At 29.2% G+C, this 20,051-nt stretch overlaps 2 protein-coding genes across 2 annotated transcripts; one reads left to right on the top strand and one right to left on the bottom strand.

Annotated features, from left to right (window-relative positions):
- Positions 1-2,098: 2,098 nt before the first annotated feature.
- On the bottom strand, positions 2,099-3,364 carry LOC119670702 (stathmin-like). Its single transcript, XM_038081082.1, has one exon. The coding sequence runs from the start codon at positions 3,338-3,340 to the stop codon at positions 2,702-2,704; it is 639 nt and encodes a 212-aa protein (XP_037937010.1). The 5' UTR covers positions 3,341-3,364; the 3' UTR covers positions 2,099-2,701.
- A 2,540-nt stretch (positions 3,365-5,904) lies between these two features.
- LOC119670690 (lysophosphatidylcholine acyltransferase) lies at positions 5,905-18,353 on the top strand. The gene is made up of 10 exons (XM_038081068.1): positions 5,905-6,891; positions 13,624-13,769; positions 13,862-14,079; positions 15,100-15,367; positions 15,440-15,577; positions 15,642-15,767; positions 15,853-16,003; positions 16,097-16,198; positions 16,260-16,398; positions 17,501-18,353. The coding sequence occupies exons 1-10, from the start codon at positions 6,694-6,696 to the stop codon at positions 17,605-17,607; spliced, it is 1,593 nt and encodes a 530-aa protein (XP_037936996.1). The 5' UTR covers positions 5,905-6,693; the 3' UTR covers positions 17,608-18,353.
- Positions 18,354-20,051: the final 1,698 nt, after the last annotated feature.

Below are 20,051 nucleotides of genomic sequence, written 5' to 3'. Positions count from 1 at the left end.
CTCTAGTATTTTGTGAGAGTAGTCAGGAGTAAGTTCCTTGATTTTATAAATAAGTCCAGCGTGCCAAACCTTGTCAAAAGCTTGTGCTATATCAAGAAATATAGCAGAGCAGAATTTTTTATCTTCAAATGCTTTCCTAATCTCATTTGTTATGCGATTCACTTGCTCGATGGTGCCATGTTTGGCACGAAAACCAAATTGGTGGTGAGGTATTATGTTATTTTGCTGTAGATATGTTGTTATCTTCCCGAGAAGCATTCGTTCAAAAAGTTTTGACAGCATTGGTAAAAGACTTATTGGTCTATATGAAGACGGTAATGTTAAGTTTTTTCCTGGTTTTGGAATCATTATAATTTGTGAAATTTTCCAGCTTTGAGGAAAGTACCCAAGTCGAAGTATTGCGTTAAATATTTTTGACAGTATTTTGAAAGCTATTTGAGGTAACTCTATTAGCATTTTTGCTGTAATTTGGTCATATCCTGGGGACTTGTTGACACATAATTGGGTTTTTGCAACCTGTTGAATCTGTTTGGTTTTGAGTTTAAGACGCCCATAATTGACTAGAGGAGATTGAATTGGTAGTTCAAAGTTATTGGTCGGAGGATTTGGTTGAAATACCTGACTTAAATGGTCTGCGAACACATTTGCTTTGTCTACTTCATCCCTAGCCCATTTTCCGTCGGCTTGCCTGAGCGGTGGTGCACTCTCCTTAGGTGTTTTTAATTTCCTTACCGATCGCCATAGGGAATAATTCGTACTTTCTGTAGGTGTTAGCTTTCGTACGTAGGTGTTCAAACTATTTTCCATCTCTATGAGCAATGCTTTTTTTAGGCGTTGTTTAGCTGCCAAAAACTTGAATTTACTTGTAGGTGATCTATGCTTTTGCCACATACGTCTCAGATGTCTTTTTTCTCTGACGATATTTTCAATTGCATCTGAAGACTTTCTTGTAGATCTAGTAAAAGTTATCTTATCAGTAGGAGTAGCGTGCTTAGCAGCCAATTTTAAAACTGTGTCAAATCCATTAAGAGCCGAATCGATTTCACTTACACACTGTAGAGATGGGTTTATATCTAAGTGGCTACTAATATATTGACGATATCTTAGCCAATTGGTTTTCTTTGACGTCAGTTTTGATGCGCTTTGATTGCTTATAGGTACCTTAAATAAGGTTATAAAAACTGGAGAGTGATCGGATGATAGTTCGAAGCTAGAGTGCGCAGATATTAGTTCGCGGTCAATATTTTTCACTACACAAAAGTCGATTAGATCTGGTATTTTTTTGGGGTCTGATGGCCAGTAAGTGGGTTGTCCTGATGATATGAAATCTAAATTGTTGCGGCGATTTGTAATGGTAGAGTAGAGTTGCTTTCCTTTTGGGTTTATTAGACGGGAGCCCCAGTATGTATGTTTAGCATTAAAGTCTCCCGCTGCTATAAATTTTTTACCGAGATTATAAAAGAAATCCACGAATTAAGCTTCTGTTACAAGAAATCTAGGAGGACAGTAGACAGCACTGAGCACGACTTCATCTTCAATGAATTTAATGCATATTGACGTAGCTTGTATGTGGGCTGTGGAGTGCTGTTCTAGGACGTGATGCTTAATTCTTGAATTAATTAGAATTCCTGTTCCCCCGTGGGGCTTATCTTCAGGATGGTTTGTGAAGTAAAAATTGAATCCAGGTACAGAGAAGTTGTGTTTACTACATAGATGGGTTTCAGATATTAGAAAAACATCAATATTGTGGGACGACAGAAAATTTATGATTTCAAGTTTGTGCTGGCGGATGCCGTTGGCATTCCAGTGACACATTCTAAGACAGTTCATTTATTAGCTGAAAGAAACTGCATCATTTGGTTTTGAGATTTTACTATATCTTGCACTAAGTTTTGCATTGAGGCCATAAAGTTCGTCATAAGCTGGGTAAGAGTTATTAGCATTGATTCTAAGTTTTGATTGGGGGTTACTGAATTTTCAGGAATTTGTTTAACTAAACCATTTTTTAAGACGGCTGAGTATGAATTAGCTGTTTCAACTTCTTTTGTGTTTGTTTGGTTAATATTGACTGGATTTAGTGGAATTATGGATGGAGCATTTGGTACCTTTTCGGAGCGTGGGATAGCTTTATTCTTAATTTCGATATAAATTGGACAGCCACGGTAGTTTGCAGTATGATTACCACCACAGTTGTTACATTTTCTGGAATTAATGTTGTTTTTATCTGTACTGCATTGAGTTGAGTGGTGAGCACCACCGCAGGCCACACAAACTTTGCGCAGAGTACAATAACTTTTAGTATGCCCAAATTCCTGACAGTTTAGACATTGCACTGGAGTTTTGCGTTTATGAGGCTCCTCCACTGTTATCTTACGGTTTAGCAAGAAACGCAAGTGGTAAATTGGATGAATCTCGTTATTTTTTAATTTTTTAGTATCTGGTTCTAATTCAATTTTATATAAAGGTTGAGGAATTTTATCTTTGTTTTTTATGTTAAAAACTGATTTTACCTCAAAGCCAGCATTTTCAACAGCAATTTTTATTTCTTCAGTATCAGCATTCGGTTCGATGCCTTTAACAACTACTGCTATTCCCTTGCTACTTTTGAGCTGATAAGTATAAAAATTTTTGGAGTTTTCCTTTAAATAGTCGTTAATCTTACGGAACTGGTGTTCGGTTTCAGTTTGTATCTTCGTTTCTTCTATTGCACCTCTTTTAATTTTATATTATAATGTTCAATTTTCTGTGATTCCAATTGATCGATTTGATTTTTGATTTCTGCAACTTTGTTTGCGTTAAGATCCTTAAGGCGTTCCAACATCTTATCAATATAATCATCATTCAGTGACAGAGCGCTTTTCAATTTCCCTTCGATTGACACCTTTTCAGAAATCTTTTGCTGCTCCAATTTTTCAATTTCTTGTGAATCAATATTCAATTTTTTCTTTAGGTCACTAAAAATAGCTTCACGCTTCTCCACATAATATTCCATTTTAGATTCCAATTGTTCCTTCATTTGATTGATGAATTCATTGGCGATTTCATCCTTTTTACGTTTTGCCTCTTCAATCTTAGCAAACTTATTGTTTAAAGCTGCTATTTTCTTTTGGTCCAATAAAATACGCCTCTCTTCGGCAGCCATCAATTTTTGCTCAATCTGTTTAGCTGAGACATTTTTACTAGGTGAAAGTGGACGCTTTGGTAGAGTAACATATGGTGCTGGTTCAGCTAAAATCACTTCATAACTTAAACCGCCGTGAGATTTCTTCTGGCAGTGAATCTCAGTGGCTTCATCAGATTCATCATCTACAGCGACAACTTTATCAGCAGTTTGAACCATGATTGTAGTTTGAAAATTTGTTTGTATTTATATATATTTAAAAAGAAATTGCACAAAATTTCATACAAAATGATATAAAAATTATTTTAAGCGCATTTTTTTTAAAATATTTATTCACTACTATGTTTATATAAAATTTTATTTAGACTGTACAATTTTTTATTTATTATTTATTAAATATTAAAAGAGAAAATAGTGTTGTTGTTTTGCGTCAGCCAGAAAAGGTAGTAACTTGCTGTTTTTTGCCACACTTGCGAGCCACCGAAAGGGCTAGTCGATCTCCAAACTCTCCATGACAACCAAAGAGAGTGTTTTCGCCAGTAATTTCAGCTTAAATTGGAAAAATCTCGACTTATAGAAATAATAACTGCGGCATTTAGAAATTGAACATCTCTCAACCTAAATGGAAGTTTCAACCGATAAGCTGAAAACAAAACTTAAGAAAACAAAAGTTGTCAATAAAACCTATTCACGGCCGATTCTACAGGTCCATAAACGTTGACAATATTTATAAATTAATGTCAAACAAATTGCTATTAAATAGAAACTTGTATGCTGTGACCGTAGCTTTTATGTTCGTCATACAAGACCTAGTAATCCCAACGAAAAATAGTAGAAAGAATGTCATAAAAGATTCAAATATCTCCAATGATACTTGCAAAAGATGTATGAATCAAACCGAAACCATTGAATATATAATATCAGGATGCACGAATTTGACACAAACAGAGTACACGCGAAGAAATAACGTCGTGAAGATCCTCCACAAAAACCTATTTAGTAAATAGAAACTCCAAGCAGAGGAACAACCGTACTACAGATATAATCCACAACCAATTATGGAGAATGAAGATGTCAAGATATACTATGACTGAACAATCTACTCAGATCGTACGAGACTCGATAACCGCCCAGATATCACGATTCTTGATAAGAATGAACATAAATGCTATTTCATTGATATTGCAATCCCTACTACCAGAAACATGAGTCGTACGTACATAGAGAAAATTAGCAGATATGCTGAGCTAGCAGTGGAAACTAAACAAAACTGGAACCTTAAGGAAATCAAGACCATTCCAATAGTAACAAGCGCTGAAGGTGTAATTGACAAACATTTCATGTGTACAAATGAGAGCATCTTTGGACTCCGACAAAACCTTGTCGATACCATGCAGAAATCAATCCTCATCGATACCTGTCATATCACAGGACTGAATACCTGTCATATTAGTTGATTTCATCAACTAAATCCTCATATACAAATAGAATAATACAATATATTTTGTTTTAAGCTAAGGCTTCCAAAATATATTTTTATACCCACTAAGGAAAAAAATAAGAAAGAAATAAAAATAATAATAATAATAATAATAAAGATTTTATTATAAATTCATTTTATTATTTAAATTATTAGAAAAATTTCTATATTATGGCCGTGTGTGAATTCGAGTAAATTGAGGTAAAGTAAATTAAAATTTCCTCGAGATATTTTGCACTGCATTTATTTACACTTATTTAATATTTTTCTGTTCAAAGTTTTTAAATTTATAAGGTAAATTTTTTCTTGCCGATAATGGCGTGTTTTTTTATGACGAAAGAAACTATTTAAAAGTTTTCAAATTTATTTATTATTATGTTGAGGCTAATTGAGTCAGTGCACTTGAGCACTTTTTTTCTCTATTAACTGCGAGGTTTCTTCATAACCCTTCTCTACGTCTTGCCGGATTATTGTTTATTCCTTCATCAGACTAAACAATAATTGATCTTAGATTTGCCTAACTCCCCGAGGAGTCTGTAACCATTCTGAGAATCGATAACGCAGTGTTGGTAAGCCTGTCAGTTTTCGTAAATAATTTCAGTGCTCTATCCTTTATTTATTTAGTTATTAAACATCTTATAAAATTTTCAGAATGATAATACTTAATTTTTACCTACTTTATCCTACTCGAAATTCTGGTAAATGCTAACATTCGTTGGTATACCGACATAATTTACTATTTCCCTCAATTTACCATCAATTTACTAGAACTCGCACACAGCCTTATTGCACTTATTGATTATTTTTCTGTTAAAAGTTTTCAAATTTATTTATTAAACATCGTAGAAAATGTTCTCAATGGTAATAACTAATTTATCTAATTTTTATTTAATTTACCCTACTCGAAATTCATGGTAAATACCAACATTCGCTGCCATACCGACTTAATTAACTATTTCCAATAAATATATTAGAACTCGAATGCGGCCTATATCGTAATAATTTAAACAAATTATTTTTTTTTGATTATTTTTTTATAAATTATTTTTTTTTAAATATTATTCTTTTTAAAAATGATTTTTTTTTTAAACATTATTTTTTTAAGCATTATTTTGGTTTAAAAATAATTTTTTTTTAATAATACTAGATTCACATATACGTATAAAATTTCATATTTCAATAGTTTTAAATAAATTAAAGTAAAATTTTTTTTTAAGAAATTTAATCAAATTTAATTTTTTAATAATTACAGTTTTTTTTTTCCAAAAATAAATTCAAATATTTGCTTACGTCCAACTTTACTTCCTCAACTGTTAACATTTGTTGTTATTTTTTTAATTGTTCTCATTTTAGGCACTCAACCACGAATGAATTGTTGTTGTTTTTGCTGTTAACATTCAACTGGGGGGGCAGTCGTCAGTCGTCAGTCGTCAGCTGTTAATTGTTTTGCGGCAGGAGAGCAATTGAGAGCTTCGCAACCGAAAGAAGAGCGACGGAGAAATTTTAAGACTTGCAAAAACACTGAAAAATGCGATTAAGACAACAAAAGACAAACTAAGCGTCAACATACATTTTAGTCTAGCGTGAATTGTTGCTTTAGTTGGTTAACAGCGCTGTGTTCAACTCGCGTGGAGTACGTTCACTTCATAGCCAAGCCAACTTAGTGATTTTGTATGTGTTTCAATTTACTTTTAAACAACAAAAACAAAAATAAAAATAAAAAAAAATTAGAAAGAATCTTCTGTCTATCTACCCTACCCTACCCCCTTGTGAAGAGAGAAGAATAGTAGCAAAATAAAAACAAGTTGGATTGGATACCGTTCAGTAATATAAGAAGAAGAAGAAGAAGAATTTATATGAGAATAAAAAAGGCAAAATAAAACGTGTACCGTTGCGTTGTTGGCAATTATTTTACAGTAAGAATAAAAAGCGTTTGGCATCACGCGATTGAAAACGAGAACGAGAACGAGTAATAGTAGATTTGTACGTTAAAAGCAAAAAAAAACTCGAACAAAATTTGAATAAAAAAATCCTATTAGAAAGTTTAAGTGCAAATTATATATATATAGATATTAAAATTTGTTCAAATATAATGACAACTTCAACGCTTAAACCACACAATTCCAAAACGCCAAAAGAAAACAATGAAGCAGATGCGAATTCCACCAGTTCATTGACCGCGATTGAGAAAACAGACTCAGAGGATAATTCTTGGGCGTCAGATGGTTTCAATTATATAAACCCATTTGTTCACCGGGTGAACATTGATAATCATGTTGATTTAGCCAAGGTAAGTTCAATTTTAAATATTCAATAGTCAATATGTATAGTTTTTTATTTCCGCTTTTTCTGTTATTTTTTTTTTTTTCGTTTTAATTTTTACTCATTGATAAATTTTTTTCGTTCTCTTCAACATGTACGGCCTTCATTATAAATTCATTTAGTATGTCTTCCTCTTACGGCCATGCATGCACTTGACATTCATTCGTTGCCGTTCTTTGATTTGCTTACGCTGACTTTGATTTCATTTTACTTTACACTATTTTTTTTTTTTTTTTTTTGGTTTTGCCAAACTAAACTAATTTCGACGTTGTTGTTGTTTTATTGTTTTTTTCTTAATCGAGTTCGCAATTAGTCTCTCATCAGCAGTTTTTTTTTGCCTAAACTTTGTTATTGTTTATATCTTAAGAAAAAAAAGTGCGAAGTGTGGTGTTCCCTTCCACATATGCTGTTGATGTGATTTGGGTTCGTGGAATTTTCTATATTTATAAATGATAAATTCAAAATTCTCATGATCTTTAATCGGAATTAGTTCATTTTTTATCTTATTTATTTTTTGTCACCTTAAATTTTTTCCCCAACTAAAATAAAACTTAATAGAAAGTAACTTAAAAAGCATTTTAAGTAAGTTGGCTGTAAAATAGGGGAACCACTTTTCCATTTACACAAAAGAAGAAAAAATCAAGAGATATTTTATATTCTTTTTTAAAAAATTGATTTAATGTTGAATATGTTTATAGAGAGGTTTTCTATTAATATTTTTGGTGTCTATATATTCTTTATTTTTTTCGTGTTGTTATATGGCACTTTTTTATTACATTTTTGTTCCTAGTTCTTCCGTTCTTTTGGTGCTATTGTTGTAGTCTCCTTTGAATGTGGCGTACTGTATTTGGTCGTCGAAGTCGACCAGTGGCACCGAAGCCATTCTTGGAATCTTCTATTAGTGCTCAGATGGAGATACTTTAGCTAATTCTCTTTTTATATTTTGTTTGTAGTGCTGTTAGCTTGCACTTTGGCACATAAATATTTTAATGTATTTTTATCAGGACAGTCTGGGGTAACTTTTTTAGTCTAGATTCACATTTAGAGTAATTCCCATTTTCGATTTGTAAGGGTCCTGTCCCTTAAAATTTTTAATTTTATTAGTATTGTTAGCAAATTATTATAAGAAGACTTCTCAAGGTACCATGATCGTTCTAATGTACCATGATACCTTGAAAAGTCTTCTCAGGGTCCTCAAGATTGATCCAAAATTGATCAAAAAATACATAAAGAATAGAGCCCTGAAATTATTTACAAAAACTGACAGACTTACCAACACCGCTTTATCGAATCTCAGAATGGTTACAGGCTCCTCGAGGAATTATGCAGCTCTGAGTTCAATTATTGCTTAGTCTGATGAAGTGATAAACAATAATTCAATCAAAACGCAGAGAGGGGTTATGAAGAAACCTCATAGTTAATAGAGAGTAAAAGTACTCAAGTGCACTGACTCAAAGCTTTTTCTTATAGTGAGCATAACTATATTTCCTTTTCAATTTAGGCTCAACTAAAAAGTATAAAAATAGTAGTAAAAATATGATATTGCTCTACACTCTACATGACAATACTCTAGATATTTTGCCGGAATTTTAAGGTAATCTTGCTATTACCTTAAGACACACAGCTGTTTTCTATGAGATTGGCTATTTTATAATGAGTTATTGTGATTATAAAATGGGTAAGAAATTTGTCTTTTACATTCTTTGTCTGTGGCCATCTTTAGTCAATAGAAGATTAATAATTTTTCGGGAATCTTTTCTTATCGATCTGATAGAGCTGTTATCCTGTAAAATCAGGGACTTAGTTATGTTTATAACCCTATGTGGCTGATTCATTTTCGCTTGAGTACGTCTACAAACGACACTCTAATCTAAGAAAGTCAACTTTGTGAATAAAACATTTTTATCGTTTGGATTAATTACTTTAGTAAATGATGGAGGGGATTTTTATAATATGAATATAACTTAAAGTTAATCTATTTTGTGCAGTTAATTTCGGTAGAAAATTAAAACTTTTTATTGCATAATTATTATTTTTTTCTTTTGAATCAAACTATTCAGTTACTTCACTCTTCAATTAATTATGAAACAATCACTTTCAAACCTTAATATTTGGGCTATCTGAATTTATTTTACTCATATATAACTAATACTTGAAAATAAATTTAACTTTATATATAATTTTATAGTTATTAAATAACTTTTTATATTGTCTAACCAAAAAAAGTCTCATTCATTAGAAGTTATGCTGATATCATTGCTTAAATTGATAAAACTTTTTTTATTGCCCCAATAAATCTATAGTGTAAACGAACGCTCTCTTCTGTACTTAATGTGTACTGGAAATTATCAAAGTTGAATTGGAAAAAAAATGATAATCATTTTTAATACAGATTTTGTAGAAGTACGAATTTCCCTTGATAACTGGTAAAATTCTAAACATTCTGGTAATTATCTGTAAAAAATGTACAGATTAAATATTTCGTAGGTTTCATAGATTTATATGAATTTATTGTTTAAATCTATTAATCGTTGATTATAATCTATTTGATATAATGTGCGGTACTATATTCAAATGGAACAGTAAAAAAATTATTTAAAGAAAAATTAATGAATTTATTAATACTTATGACAATATCAGTTGTTTATATAAATGGTGGATCAAGTATATTGCTATTGACTATTTGCATTGCAGTCCTTATATCAGTGTTTCCATAATAAATGTATAATATATATATTATTTTTATTTTTTGACGAGATCAGAGATACTGTTGTATTTCTTTATTTACATTAAGATAGATTAAGATGGATGACTTCCATGGCTTAATGTGATATATATATTGTTTTTCTTTATAAGTATTGTAGTCCCTCTTATATCACTATTTGCAAAACAAATGTATAATATGCATTATTTTTATTATTATTATTAGACGGAATCAGAGATATAGTTTTTCTTTATTGCCAACGAGATGTATCTTGTCATTAGTTCTAGTTTTTCATTATAACATATATTATATTTTATTTTGGAGAAGTTCGCAGTATTCAAAGTTCTTGAATGTGATTCTCAGCATAAGAGTATACCATTTTTTTTGGAGACTGTTTTAACTGTTAAATTGAATTATTCATATAAACAATAAATATATTCTAAGTATAGATAATGTAAAACATTATGTATAAATAACAGTACATTCTTATTACTCATAATTATTTTTTGTCATTTCCATGTAAATTTTTGCGTTATATTTTTATTTGTTTATAATTGTTTATTCTTTAAAAATATTAAAATTATTTATTTATCACTGAGTTATTGGCTGTGTAATTCCAGTATGAGTCATTTTTGCGGATAATCTCACGTCATTCACACTTTTGTTCTCTCTTTGAAAAATATTTATATTCCGAAAATAAATAGAAAATTTGTTTATTTCGATTTCAGTTTTTCTTAAAAGTCCACATTTGAGGTTGAAAAAATTTCAGCTTCAATGTTAATAATATTTTGACCGTGGCCCCCTCTCAAGTGACCTGTAACTGTAACCCAGATTTTTTCATTGAATTGAAGATTTTGTGTCGCAACTGATTTTAATCTCAAAATCTTGTATTTTCGTAAAGTTTTAAAATTATAGTTAGAATTATAATTGTAATTATAAAATACATAATTAAAATTTTATTTTTCCGTAACTTATTTTTATAATTAAAAATTTTTTGGTTTATTAGAATTTCTATATATTTATATATATTTATAGCACAAAAGATCAATCATGGTCGCAGTGCTCTGCTCAAATGGGAGCTAGTACCCTGTTATTTCCTATTCCTATATATATTTATCCACCATAACAACTGGTTACCTAGTTTTGGCCTGACGCAAATATTTAATATTTATATTTATTGAAATTAAATACAACTATATATAATTTCCATATTCATATTGATATATCTTGACGTTTAATTTTTTATTATTTATAATGTGTACTTAATAAAAGAAAATCAAACTCTCTTATTGAGCCACCGCGTAGAGATATCAGTCTTGTAGTAGGTTTACTAACAAGTAATTGTATTTTAGATAACCATGCTAGGAGACTAAATCTCTCTTTCAACTATACTTGTCCAGTTGTTCTGTCCAGCACATGCGCGGCATCGCCTTATTACTTTAGGGTCTTTCTTTTTTGAGAATCTCTGTGAACTGCATGACCTCCCTCTGAATAGTATTATAAGCTTTGCCAAAGATTTTAAGTGTTTCTAACCCTTGAGTTTTTAATTATACGGTAACACAATGGGCCTAAAGGTCTAAGTGGATCGCAAAGGATCGCAGGATCAATTTAGAAAAAAAAATTTTAATTTATTTAACCTAAAATTGGTGCCAGGTCTTAAGATATTACTGGCTAATGAAGAAATCAGAAATACCACTTAACTTTTCTTCACATCAATTCTTCCTTCCTCTTGAAATGAAAATAATAATTAACAGGATACTGGCTCTTAATGCAGCAGAATAGAGCAACCCTTTAACCTTAGCCTCTGTGATTTTTTACATAGAATACTTCAAATTAGCAAAGCAAAAATGTCAAACCACAGGTCATGATATAAACTGTCTAAAATCAATAAAGAATAGAGCTACTATGTGGTTTCGCCCGCTATTTTCAATATCCAATACAATTATCGTATTAACGCGACGCTAAGGCTCTTCGCAGACCTCAAATGCGGTATCGAAAGGTTGCAAAAGCGTTGGAATGATTGTATCTCCCTAAAAGGGGACTATGTTGATGAATAAAAACGAATTTTGGCAAAAAAATGTGTTTTTTAATTAGTTAGTCACACACATTATTGAACGAAGTGTTACTATATTTGTAGGTATACCAACCGGTTTGAGACTTCTTTTAAAGTCCTAAGATCTAGCATATCAATATTGGGATTTAGTTTTCCCATACCTTTAGGGATTTAAGAGTAAAGTAAATCTAAATATGTTCGTTATTTTTTAAGGAGTCCGTTACTGTTGTATAGTATTTTGTTGTAGACAGCACAAAAATGTACGTGTACTTTCATATATGCATTATCATATCATATCTTTAATATTAGTAAATATTTGCTGTTAACATTTCATTTAATCCATTTAAAAAAATTCTATCGATTGATTCACTTTCTTATCTCTGCTTTAACGCATTTCACGGCTATTTTTGTTTTAGTTTCAGTTTATTTTATTAATTTTTTTTTGAATACATATTATATTTACTATATGTATGACAGTGTGTATATATTCTCCAAAAATATTCAGATATTATACCGATATTTATTTACGTAAATATGTAAATTTGGCGTTTCTTTTTGGATAAATTTCAAATTATTTATACTCGCATTCTGCGAAGACTCATGAGAAATCCCACGCAAATCTTCTCGACTTTTTAAAACATCGAATATTCTGCATATTTTTCTTCTCAAACAGTTTATGAATACTAAAAATAATAAAGCACGTAAATATTTATTTTTCATTGAAAAATTTAAACAAATTTTAGCTATGCAAATGCAGTATTGATATTTCCATATTGAATTCTCTGCAATTAAAATGCAAAATCGACCGACGTTCATTTTGCCGTCCATCATTGAAGTCTTAAATTTTTACTACCATATCAATCGAACATTGCCTGGTTTATTTCAAGTTTAACTTTTATTATTTTTATGATTTTATTTAATTAAATTAAAAAAAAAACAAGTTATAAACAGAATTAGTCGCTCTAAAGATACTGGTTTGAGTCTTCAAGTTTTAAATAATCTTAAATTAAAAAAAATATATATATATAATGTAATGTTATTCTGATGAATAATGTGAATAATACATATATCTAAAGAAAAGGTTAAGATTTTATGTCTTTAATGTAAGAGAGAGTCTTATAGATTGTTTCTCTTTTCTTTACTGTTGTCAAATGTCTTTAAGTAATATATGATTTAGAATTGTTCTTTGATAGAAGATGTTCTATAGATAGATAGATACTTCTTTATAATTCAATTTCAAAATTTTTTAACATAAGTAAGTATTATGCCTTGACATAGGTCTAAAAACATTGGCTAAACTTACTTAAAAATATATTGAAAAGCAAAGAATACGACAATGACTTGATAGATAAAAGATGTTCTATATAATGTTTTTTAAGTATTTAGAATAAAGCAACTGTAAATTTGTAAATTTTTATTTATAGAATGTCTACCGCTTAATGAATATCAGAATTTTACAACTCTACTAGAGACTCGATTTTCTTAACAAAAGATCTGTTAAGATCCGAGCTATTCCAGTTATAGCTTTTCTGTATTATTTTTTTTTTTTAAAGAAACATAATACCATCCGTGGATAAGGTTTCCAAACGTAGTTATAACGTGAATAAATTATGGCTAAGCCTAAACCTAACAATATCCCTTGATTCCAAACTTTAAACCTTTTTGGATGTAATGAAAACAAGAAAAATATATTCAAGCATAAAATAACCAGATAGTTTGGCTTCCATTATTCCCATTTTTGATAAGAAGTAGTAAAGAAATAACATGCGCTTAATCTCAATTCAGTCAAATTTCAAATTTGTTTTTGAATATTTTCGGTCACTTGGAATGTATCATTTCTCTGCCCTAAAACTCCAGACTTTATTAGTTCCAATAAAATTTTTGGGGTCAAAAAACTATTAAAAATTGTCAAAACTTATGATTTTTCAATTCAATATTTTTAGATTTATGTGCTTTCGGTGCTGTTGTTACCATTTCGTGTAGTGGGATGTGTACTTTCGCTTGTATCAGCATGGATGTTCGCCTGTATAGGTCTCTATGGCATGACCTTGGATGATCTAAAAATAAAACCTTTGACAGGATGGCGAAGGTAAGTTTTTTACTTTTTAATATATTTTTTTATTCATAAAAATAAATAAAATAAATATTAATTTATTTAATCATTAATATATTTAAATTTAGGCAACTGCAACGTTTAACGGCTGGCTGTATGCGTATGGTTTATGCATCGGGATCATTTCATTATATAACATTTAAAGGAGAAAGAGCATCACCGAAAGAAGCACCAATAATGGTTGTAGCACCGCATTCCTCATATGTTGATTCTATAATTGTTGTTGCTACTGGACCACCTTCCATTGTTGCCAAGCAAGAGACTTCACAAATACCGCTTCTTGGAAGTAAGATTTTATTAATAATAAATTTGTGGTTTTTAAAAATTGAAATGTATAAGTTTACTATTTCTGGAAGACCGCAATTTCTTACCGGATTTTATGTAAATTTTGCTATTATAAGTAACTTTTTGTAACGATTTAACCATATTTATATATATATATCGGCTGCCTTACTTAGCACTATCTAATCTCAGAGTAAACATTAACCGCACGGGGCGGTATGTAGATCTTAGATCAGTCATTGAATAATCACGAAGCTTATGAGGAATACACAAATTAATCAGTGAGATGGGTGTGACTCTGCAGAAACCCCACAGCTATCAATGAGTAATAGACCCCAGATGCACTAACTCGGAAAAGGCTCAAGATAATAATAATAATATATCGGGTTTTTAAGTTTTAAACCTTTTGCTTTGATTACACTAACATAAATAAATGCGTAAGCCTAGCGGATATGAAGTATAGTATTAATCGAATAAACATAGAATAGAATTAAGACATAGAACGGAATCTATGTCTTACATTGAATAATTTTTAATTCTAAAGCCCAATAGCTGGAGAATCAAGCTATGTCGGCATAAAGTGTGGTAGAAAAAGTTTTTCAGAATGGCAAACATTATTAAAATTTATAGTTAAATTGCGGCACTGAGGAAAAGGAAATCGTGCGAAACAAAATATAGCTTTAATATCCTACACTTTTATTTAATTTAGAGAAGTACTTTTAAGAATTAAAACTTGAAAGTAACTAACAATCACATATAATTATGTCTTTGTATAAAGTTAAAAAAATAGATTAAACATATTTTGTAATTATTTTTAAAGAGGTTTCGAATAATAGTGAATTGCAACAACAAAAATTTTTATTTATTTTAATAAATAAAATTTTTGGTTGATCAAAATGGACTTCCCTAAAAAATTCATAAGTCACTACTATTCGAAACCTCTTAATTAAATACAATAGTTTCTATTAAGACACTAGCGTTATAGCTGACATTAAAATCAAATTTTATATGTAATTATTTTTAGAAATAATCAATTATGCTCAACCGATATATGTGCAACGCGAAGATCCCAACTCTCGTCAGAATACTATACGTGAAATCGTAGATCGAGCACGGTCAAAAGATGAGTGGCCACAAGTTGTTATATTCGCTGAAGGAACATGCACTAATCGTACTGCTTTAATTAAATTCAAACCTGGTGCCTTTTATCCTGGAGTACCAGTGCAGCCTGTTTTATTGAAATATCCCAATAAATATGATACTTTTACCTGGACTTGGGATGGACCTGGCGTGTAAGTAGCAGCAATTAAATGTTAAAAAAATTGAATATAAAGTTTAATTTTTTATTTCATTACTATTTTCAGGTTACGTTTGCTTTGGATGACTATGTCACAGTTCTACAGTCGTTGTGAAATTGAATTTTTGCCTGTATATAATCCAACGGAAGAAGAAAAAAATAATGCCAACTTATATGCTCGGAATGTACGTGAAGTGATGGCAAAGTAAGTTTATAATTCATTATTAATTATTTTGTATAAATGTTAATTTATAATTTTATTTGCTTAGAGCACTTCAAGTACCGACATCAGAATATTCATTTGAAGATGTTATCGTTATGAGTCGTGCCAGAGACATGAAAATACCTTTTCCTGGTGATGTTGTAGAAATTGAACATACGCTGTATAAATTAGGGTAACTATTATTAACAAATAAAAAAAAATTTAACCAAGAAGTTACTTACATTAAACAAAATTTTAATAAAAAAAACATTTTTCAGTTTGCTTGATTGCGATCGCGATGTTGAATTAGCCTGTGAATACCGATCCTTTGGCAATACAGAAAAAATTGATTGTTTGACATTTTCTGAATTATTGCAAGTTGATATTTCAAATCCACATTTCCGCAAACTATTTTCGCTTTTAGATCATGTAAGCTGCATCCTTTTTTACCTTTATTGTTTAATTTTTTTTTTTTAATAATAGAATATGTCTTTTATTTGTATATATCTTTCTTAATTACAGCGACACAGTGGTACAGTCAGTCTCAAGAGCTTCTTACTATGCTCATTCTTTTGCAAAGTCAAAAATGATGAAATTGTAGCATTTTTAGAGACTATTGTGCAGGTATGTCCATAGATTGCAATCTGTTATTATAAATAATGATATTATGTTAATTTTATCGTAGATATATGCCGAATCCAAAGATTGTATAAAACGCGAGGAATTCTGCAAAATTATGAAACATGCGACAAGGATGACAGATGAGAAAGCCAGTGCATTATTTATTGCAATAGATCAATCACATACGGGTTATATTACCTTCGGTAAATATTATTATCATTTCTAAATAAGGTATTTATTTGTACCTTTAGTGATACATCTAAAACAGTTAGTATATAACTGGAGGTTTGGACAGATGAATAATGAAACCGGGTATTGTCATTAGGCAATATACTGAGGGAATGGGTCTATAACAATAAAAACGGTTATGGACCCATGACAGTGACGAAGCTTCAGTTAGTAGATAATTGGAGGTTTGGACACGAAAATAATATAATGATATTCTTTCTTTCCAAAAAATTTTCCTATATTTATATTCTATTTATTTTTTTATTTTTTTTTATTTATTTTTTTTGCTTATTTTTTATTTATTTATTTTGCTTATTTTTTATTTATTTATTTTTTTTATTTTATTTAGTCATTTTTATTTCATAATTTTTTCCTTTCATTTAATTATTTTTTTATTTGTTTATTTTATTTTTTTACTAACTTTTTTTTATTTAATTAATTTATTATTGATATATTTTTATTTTATTTATTTCTTATTTCTTGCTTTTATTCATTTATTGTAATTTTATTAATATTTTGTATTTATTTTTTTTTAATTTTTTTTTGGTTTTTATATTGTTAATTTCCTAATTTTTTTAATTATTTTTAATTTATTTATATTAGTTATTTGCATTACTTATTTATATTATTTATTTATATTATTTATTTATATTATTTATTTTTATTTATTTAATTTAATTTTATTTTTTATTGGTTTCTGTTCTGTTTTATTTATTTTTTTATTTATTTATTTTTATTTTATCACAATTTATTTTTATTTTATTACAATTATTATTTATTTTTTTTTTTACAGCTTTATTTTTTATTTATTTATTCACAGCTTTATTATTTATTTATTTGTTTTTTATTTTTTTTTTTGTTTACTTTATTTTTTATTTATTATTATTTTTTTATTTTATTTATTAAATGTGGTCAGCCAAAAATGCAATTAATTAAAATAATATAAAATGAATTTTTGTTGTTGTTATTAATTTTTTTTAATTATTCATTTTTAAACTGAATAATAATATGTTTTATTTGAATATTAATAATTACGTAATAATTTTTAATGAATGTTTTTTTTAAATATTTTTGTAGAGGACTTCACAAACTATAGCCGTGAACTTCCAAAATACCAATATATATATAAAAAACAAGAGCACATAAGAAGAACGTACAACAATTCAAAAATGAAGATACAATAAAAAATATAGGCAAACAGCCTATATTGTGTAAAACTTAGGCTCTTCTAGTATTGTACACCATGTCACGTCAGCAGCAGAATGAAATAAGAGAGCTGAATACATTAGGAAAACATCTGCATAATAATAATGTAATCTCATGCAAAGTGTTTGGGAGCGAATGCAATTTTTCTTCCAATAAACAATTAACGATGATCTGACGAATTTGAAAGTACATCCATAATAACATAGATGTAAAACAATTTTAATGTAGAAATATGTGCTAAGCTATTTAAAAGTTACTGTCTTGAGGAAGGGATGTAAACAAAGTATTATTTAAATCTTAAACCGAAATGGGCCTTCCCCTAAACAACATATATATATATTTTGTATTTAAAACTATTATTTAGTGAACTGTGTAAGGTTAATGTTAAAAAAAATTAACACAAATTGTAAATTTAACATCTATTTAAACAAAAATCAAGAATGCCTCAGCACACTATAATCTAATACAGATACCCTAAATGACAGTCCAAAATTATTAACCCATTATGTGTACATATTTAAAAATATTTGATTTACATATATACACATACATAGCTTCAAATATGTAATAAATTTTGAAATAAAAAAATTCAATACTTCATTGTTTAGTGGTAAATTTTTATTTAATCCATGAGTTGAATGCCGTTCTATGGAACCTATTTATGTCTATTTTAAAACTGATATTTGTAAATAAATACGGCTGTCTTATATATAAAAAATTTAACGTAGATAAAATATTTTTTAAATAATTTTAATATAATTGAAAAATTTTTAGTAGATTTTCTTTTCATTTTGATAATGAAAAACTTATTTTTAATTATTTATTTTTAAGCCAAAAACAAAGAAATAGAACAATTATATTATTTACATAAATATTAAAATAAAGTTATTTTTTTAAGTTAAACATATATTGACTTTATACAATATAAGTACTTAAATTTAGAGATACTCATTTTAATTAAGTTTTTATTGAATTTTAATTTAATTTGAATTATTAAAATTTTTTATTTTGAGTATATAATTACTCTTAAAAAGATAATGTATTTTTAATAGAAAATTTATTATATTAATGATATTATAGTAATCGTAAGAAAATTATGATATATACATATATATATATATATGATATAAATAATATGAATGTATACATGTTGTGTATATTTTTGACTAAATAAATGATAGTTATATAAATGTATTATAAGTGTAATTTTATCTCGTTAATTATAATTATAAGCCCATAAGCATATATGGGTAAGGTAGGATTAATCTGGTTTGTCCTAAGCCACACATAGACGTCTATGTAGATTTGTGATATATAAGGCTTTTGTATCAAATTTTATTTTAACAATGAGGGTTCCTTGCTCGGGTTTTGTCATTGAAAGGAAAACAGGATTCCTACTTAATTTTCTGTAGAGTCTTCTTGCCTAAAAAACTGTTTCCGGCTTTTAGTTGATGAACAAGAGCAATTTAGAGCGGTTATTTTAAATTATTTGGATTTTGTGATACCACATATACATGCTATATACATATTACAAAAGTAGGCGTTTGAAAACTTAAAAATTTTAACTTGAAAATAAAAAATATAGTTTGATCATTCAAAATTTTTCTGTTCACGTGTTAACAACCATTTTATTTTTGGTAAAAATTTTACAAAATTCCATAGTTTCCAACTTTTTGGCTTTTATCTTAAAATTCTACCAAACAAAATGAAAATTTCTGATAAAGACGTACTGGAATATTTGTCGCAACTTGGAAAGCCAAGTTACTTGGACGATATTAGCGAACATGTCTCCTCAATGTATAATATTCCGCAATACAAGTTTATATCTGAGTTGCTATCGACACTGGAAAGTTGTGAAAGCCGTGGATTGATTTTGAAATATGATCACAAATATTTTCTTCCACGCAATAACAAACGATCACCGGTACATATGGCTGGTATGCATTCAGCAAAGAAATTTGTGTCCTTTAAAGATGATGAGAAGAAAAAACGAAAAGCAACACCATCCAATGTAGTTAGAAGAATTTTTAACAATGTGGAACAACAAAGATCATCTGCGGCCGGTTATCTCTCTGGAAATCCACTGTGCCATAATTGCGGAAGGAAACAACTTAATTTGGATTCTTTCTTTTGAAAGAGTTGTGACTGTTTTGTGCGACCGAGCTTAGTTTATGAATTGGTCTTCCAATGTGGATATGCCTGGATGCTGGTGTGCGTTTTCATGCTATATGATTCTGTTCGCCTGCTGGTTTGAGTCTCCCATCTATGTGGTTCTGTTCGCCTGCTGGTTTAGGTCTCCCATCTATGTGGTTCTGTTCGCCTGCTGGTTTGGGTCTCCCATCTATGTGGTTGTGTCCGCATGCAGCTGTGCTTTTCTTTTGATGTCGTTGTAATTACGAGCTGATGTCTATTTTCTTGTGTC

The sequence above is a fragment of the Teleopsis dalmanni genome, chromosome 1 (assembly GCF_002237135.1).
Source record: "Teleopsis dalmanni isolate 2A chromosome 1, ASM223713v2, whole genome shotgun sequence".
Lineage (NCBI taxonomy): Eukaryota > Metazoa > Arthropoda > Insecta > Diptera > Diopsidae > Teleopsis > Teleopsis dalmanni.
The sequence above is the reverse complement of the archived record's forward strand: the minus strand, read 5'-3'. Positions and strand labels throughout refer to the sequence as shown.

Coding starts and splice junctions, on each gene's coding strand:
- LOC119670690 (XM_038081068.1), top strand. CDS start 6,694: ATGACAACTTCAACGCTTAAACCACACAATTCCAAAACGCCAAAAGAA. Junction 15,368..15,439: donor ACTTGGGATGGACCTGGCGT/GTAAGTAGCAGC, acceptor TACTATTTTCAG/GTTACGTTTGCTTTGGATGA. Junction 16,004..16,096: donor TATTTTCGCTTTTAGATCAT/GTAAGCTGCATC, acceptor TCTTAATTACAG/CGACACAGTGGTACAGTCAG.
- LOC119670702 (XM_038081082.1), bottom strand. CDS start 3,340: ATGGTTCAAACTGCTGATAAAGTTGTCGCTGTAGATGATGAATCTGAT.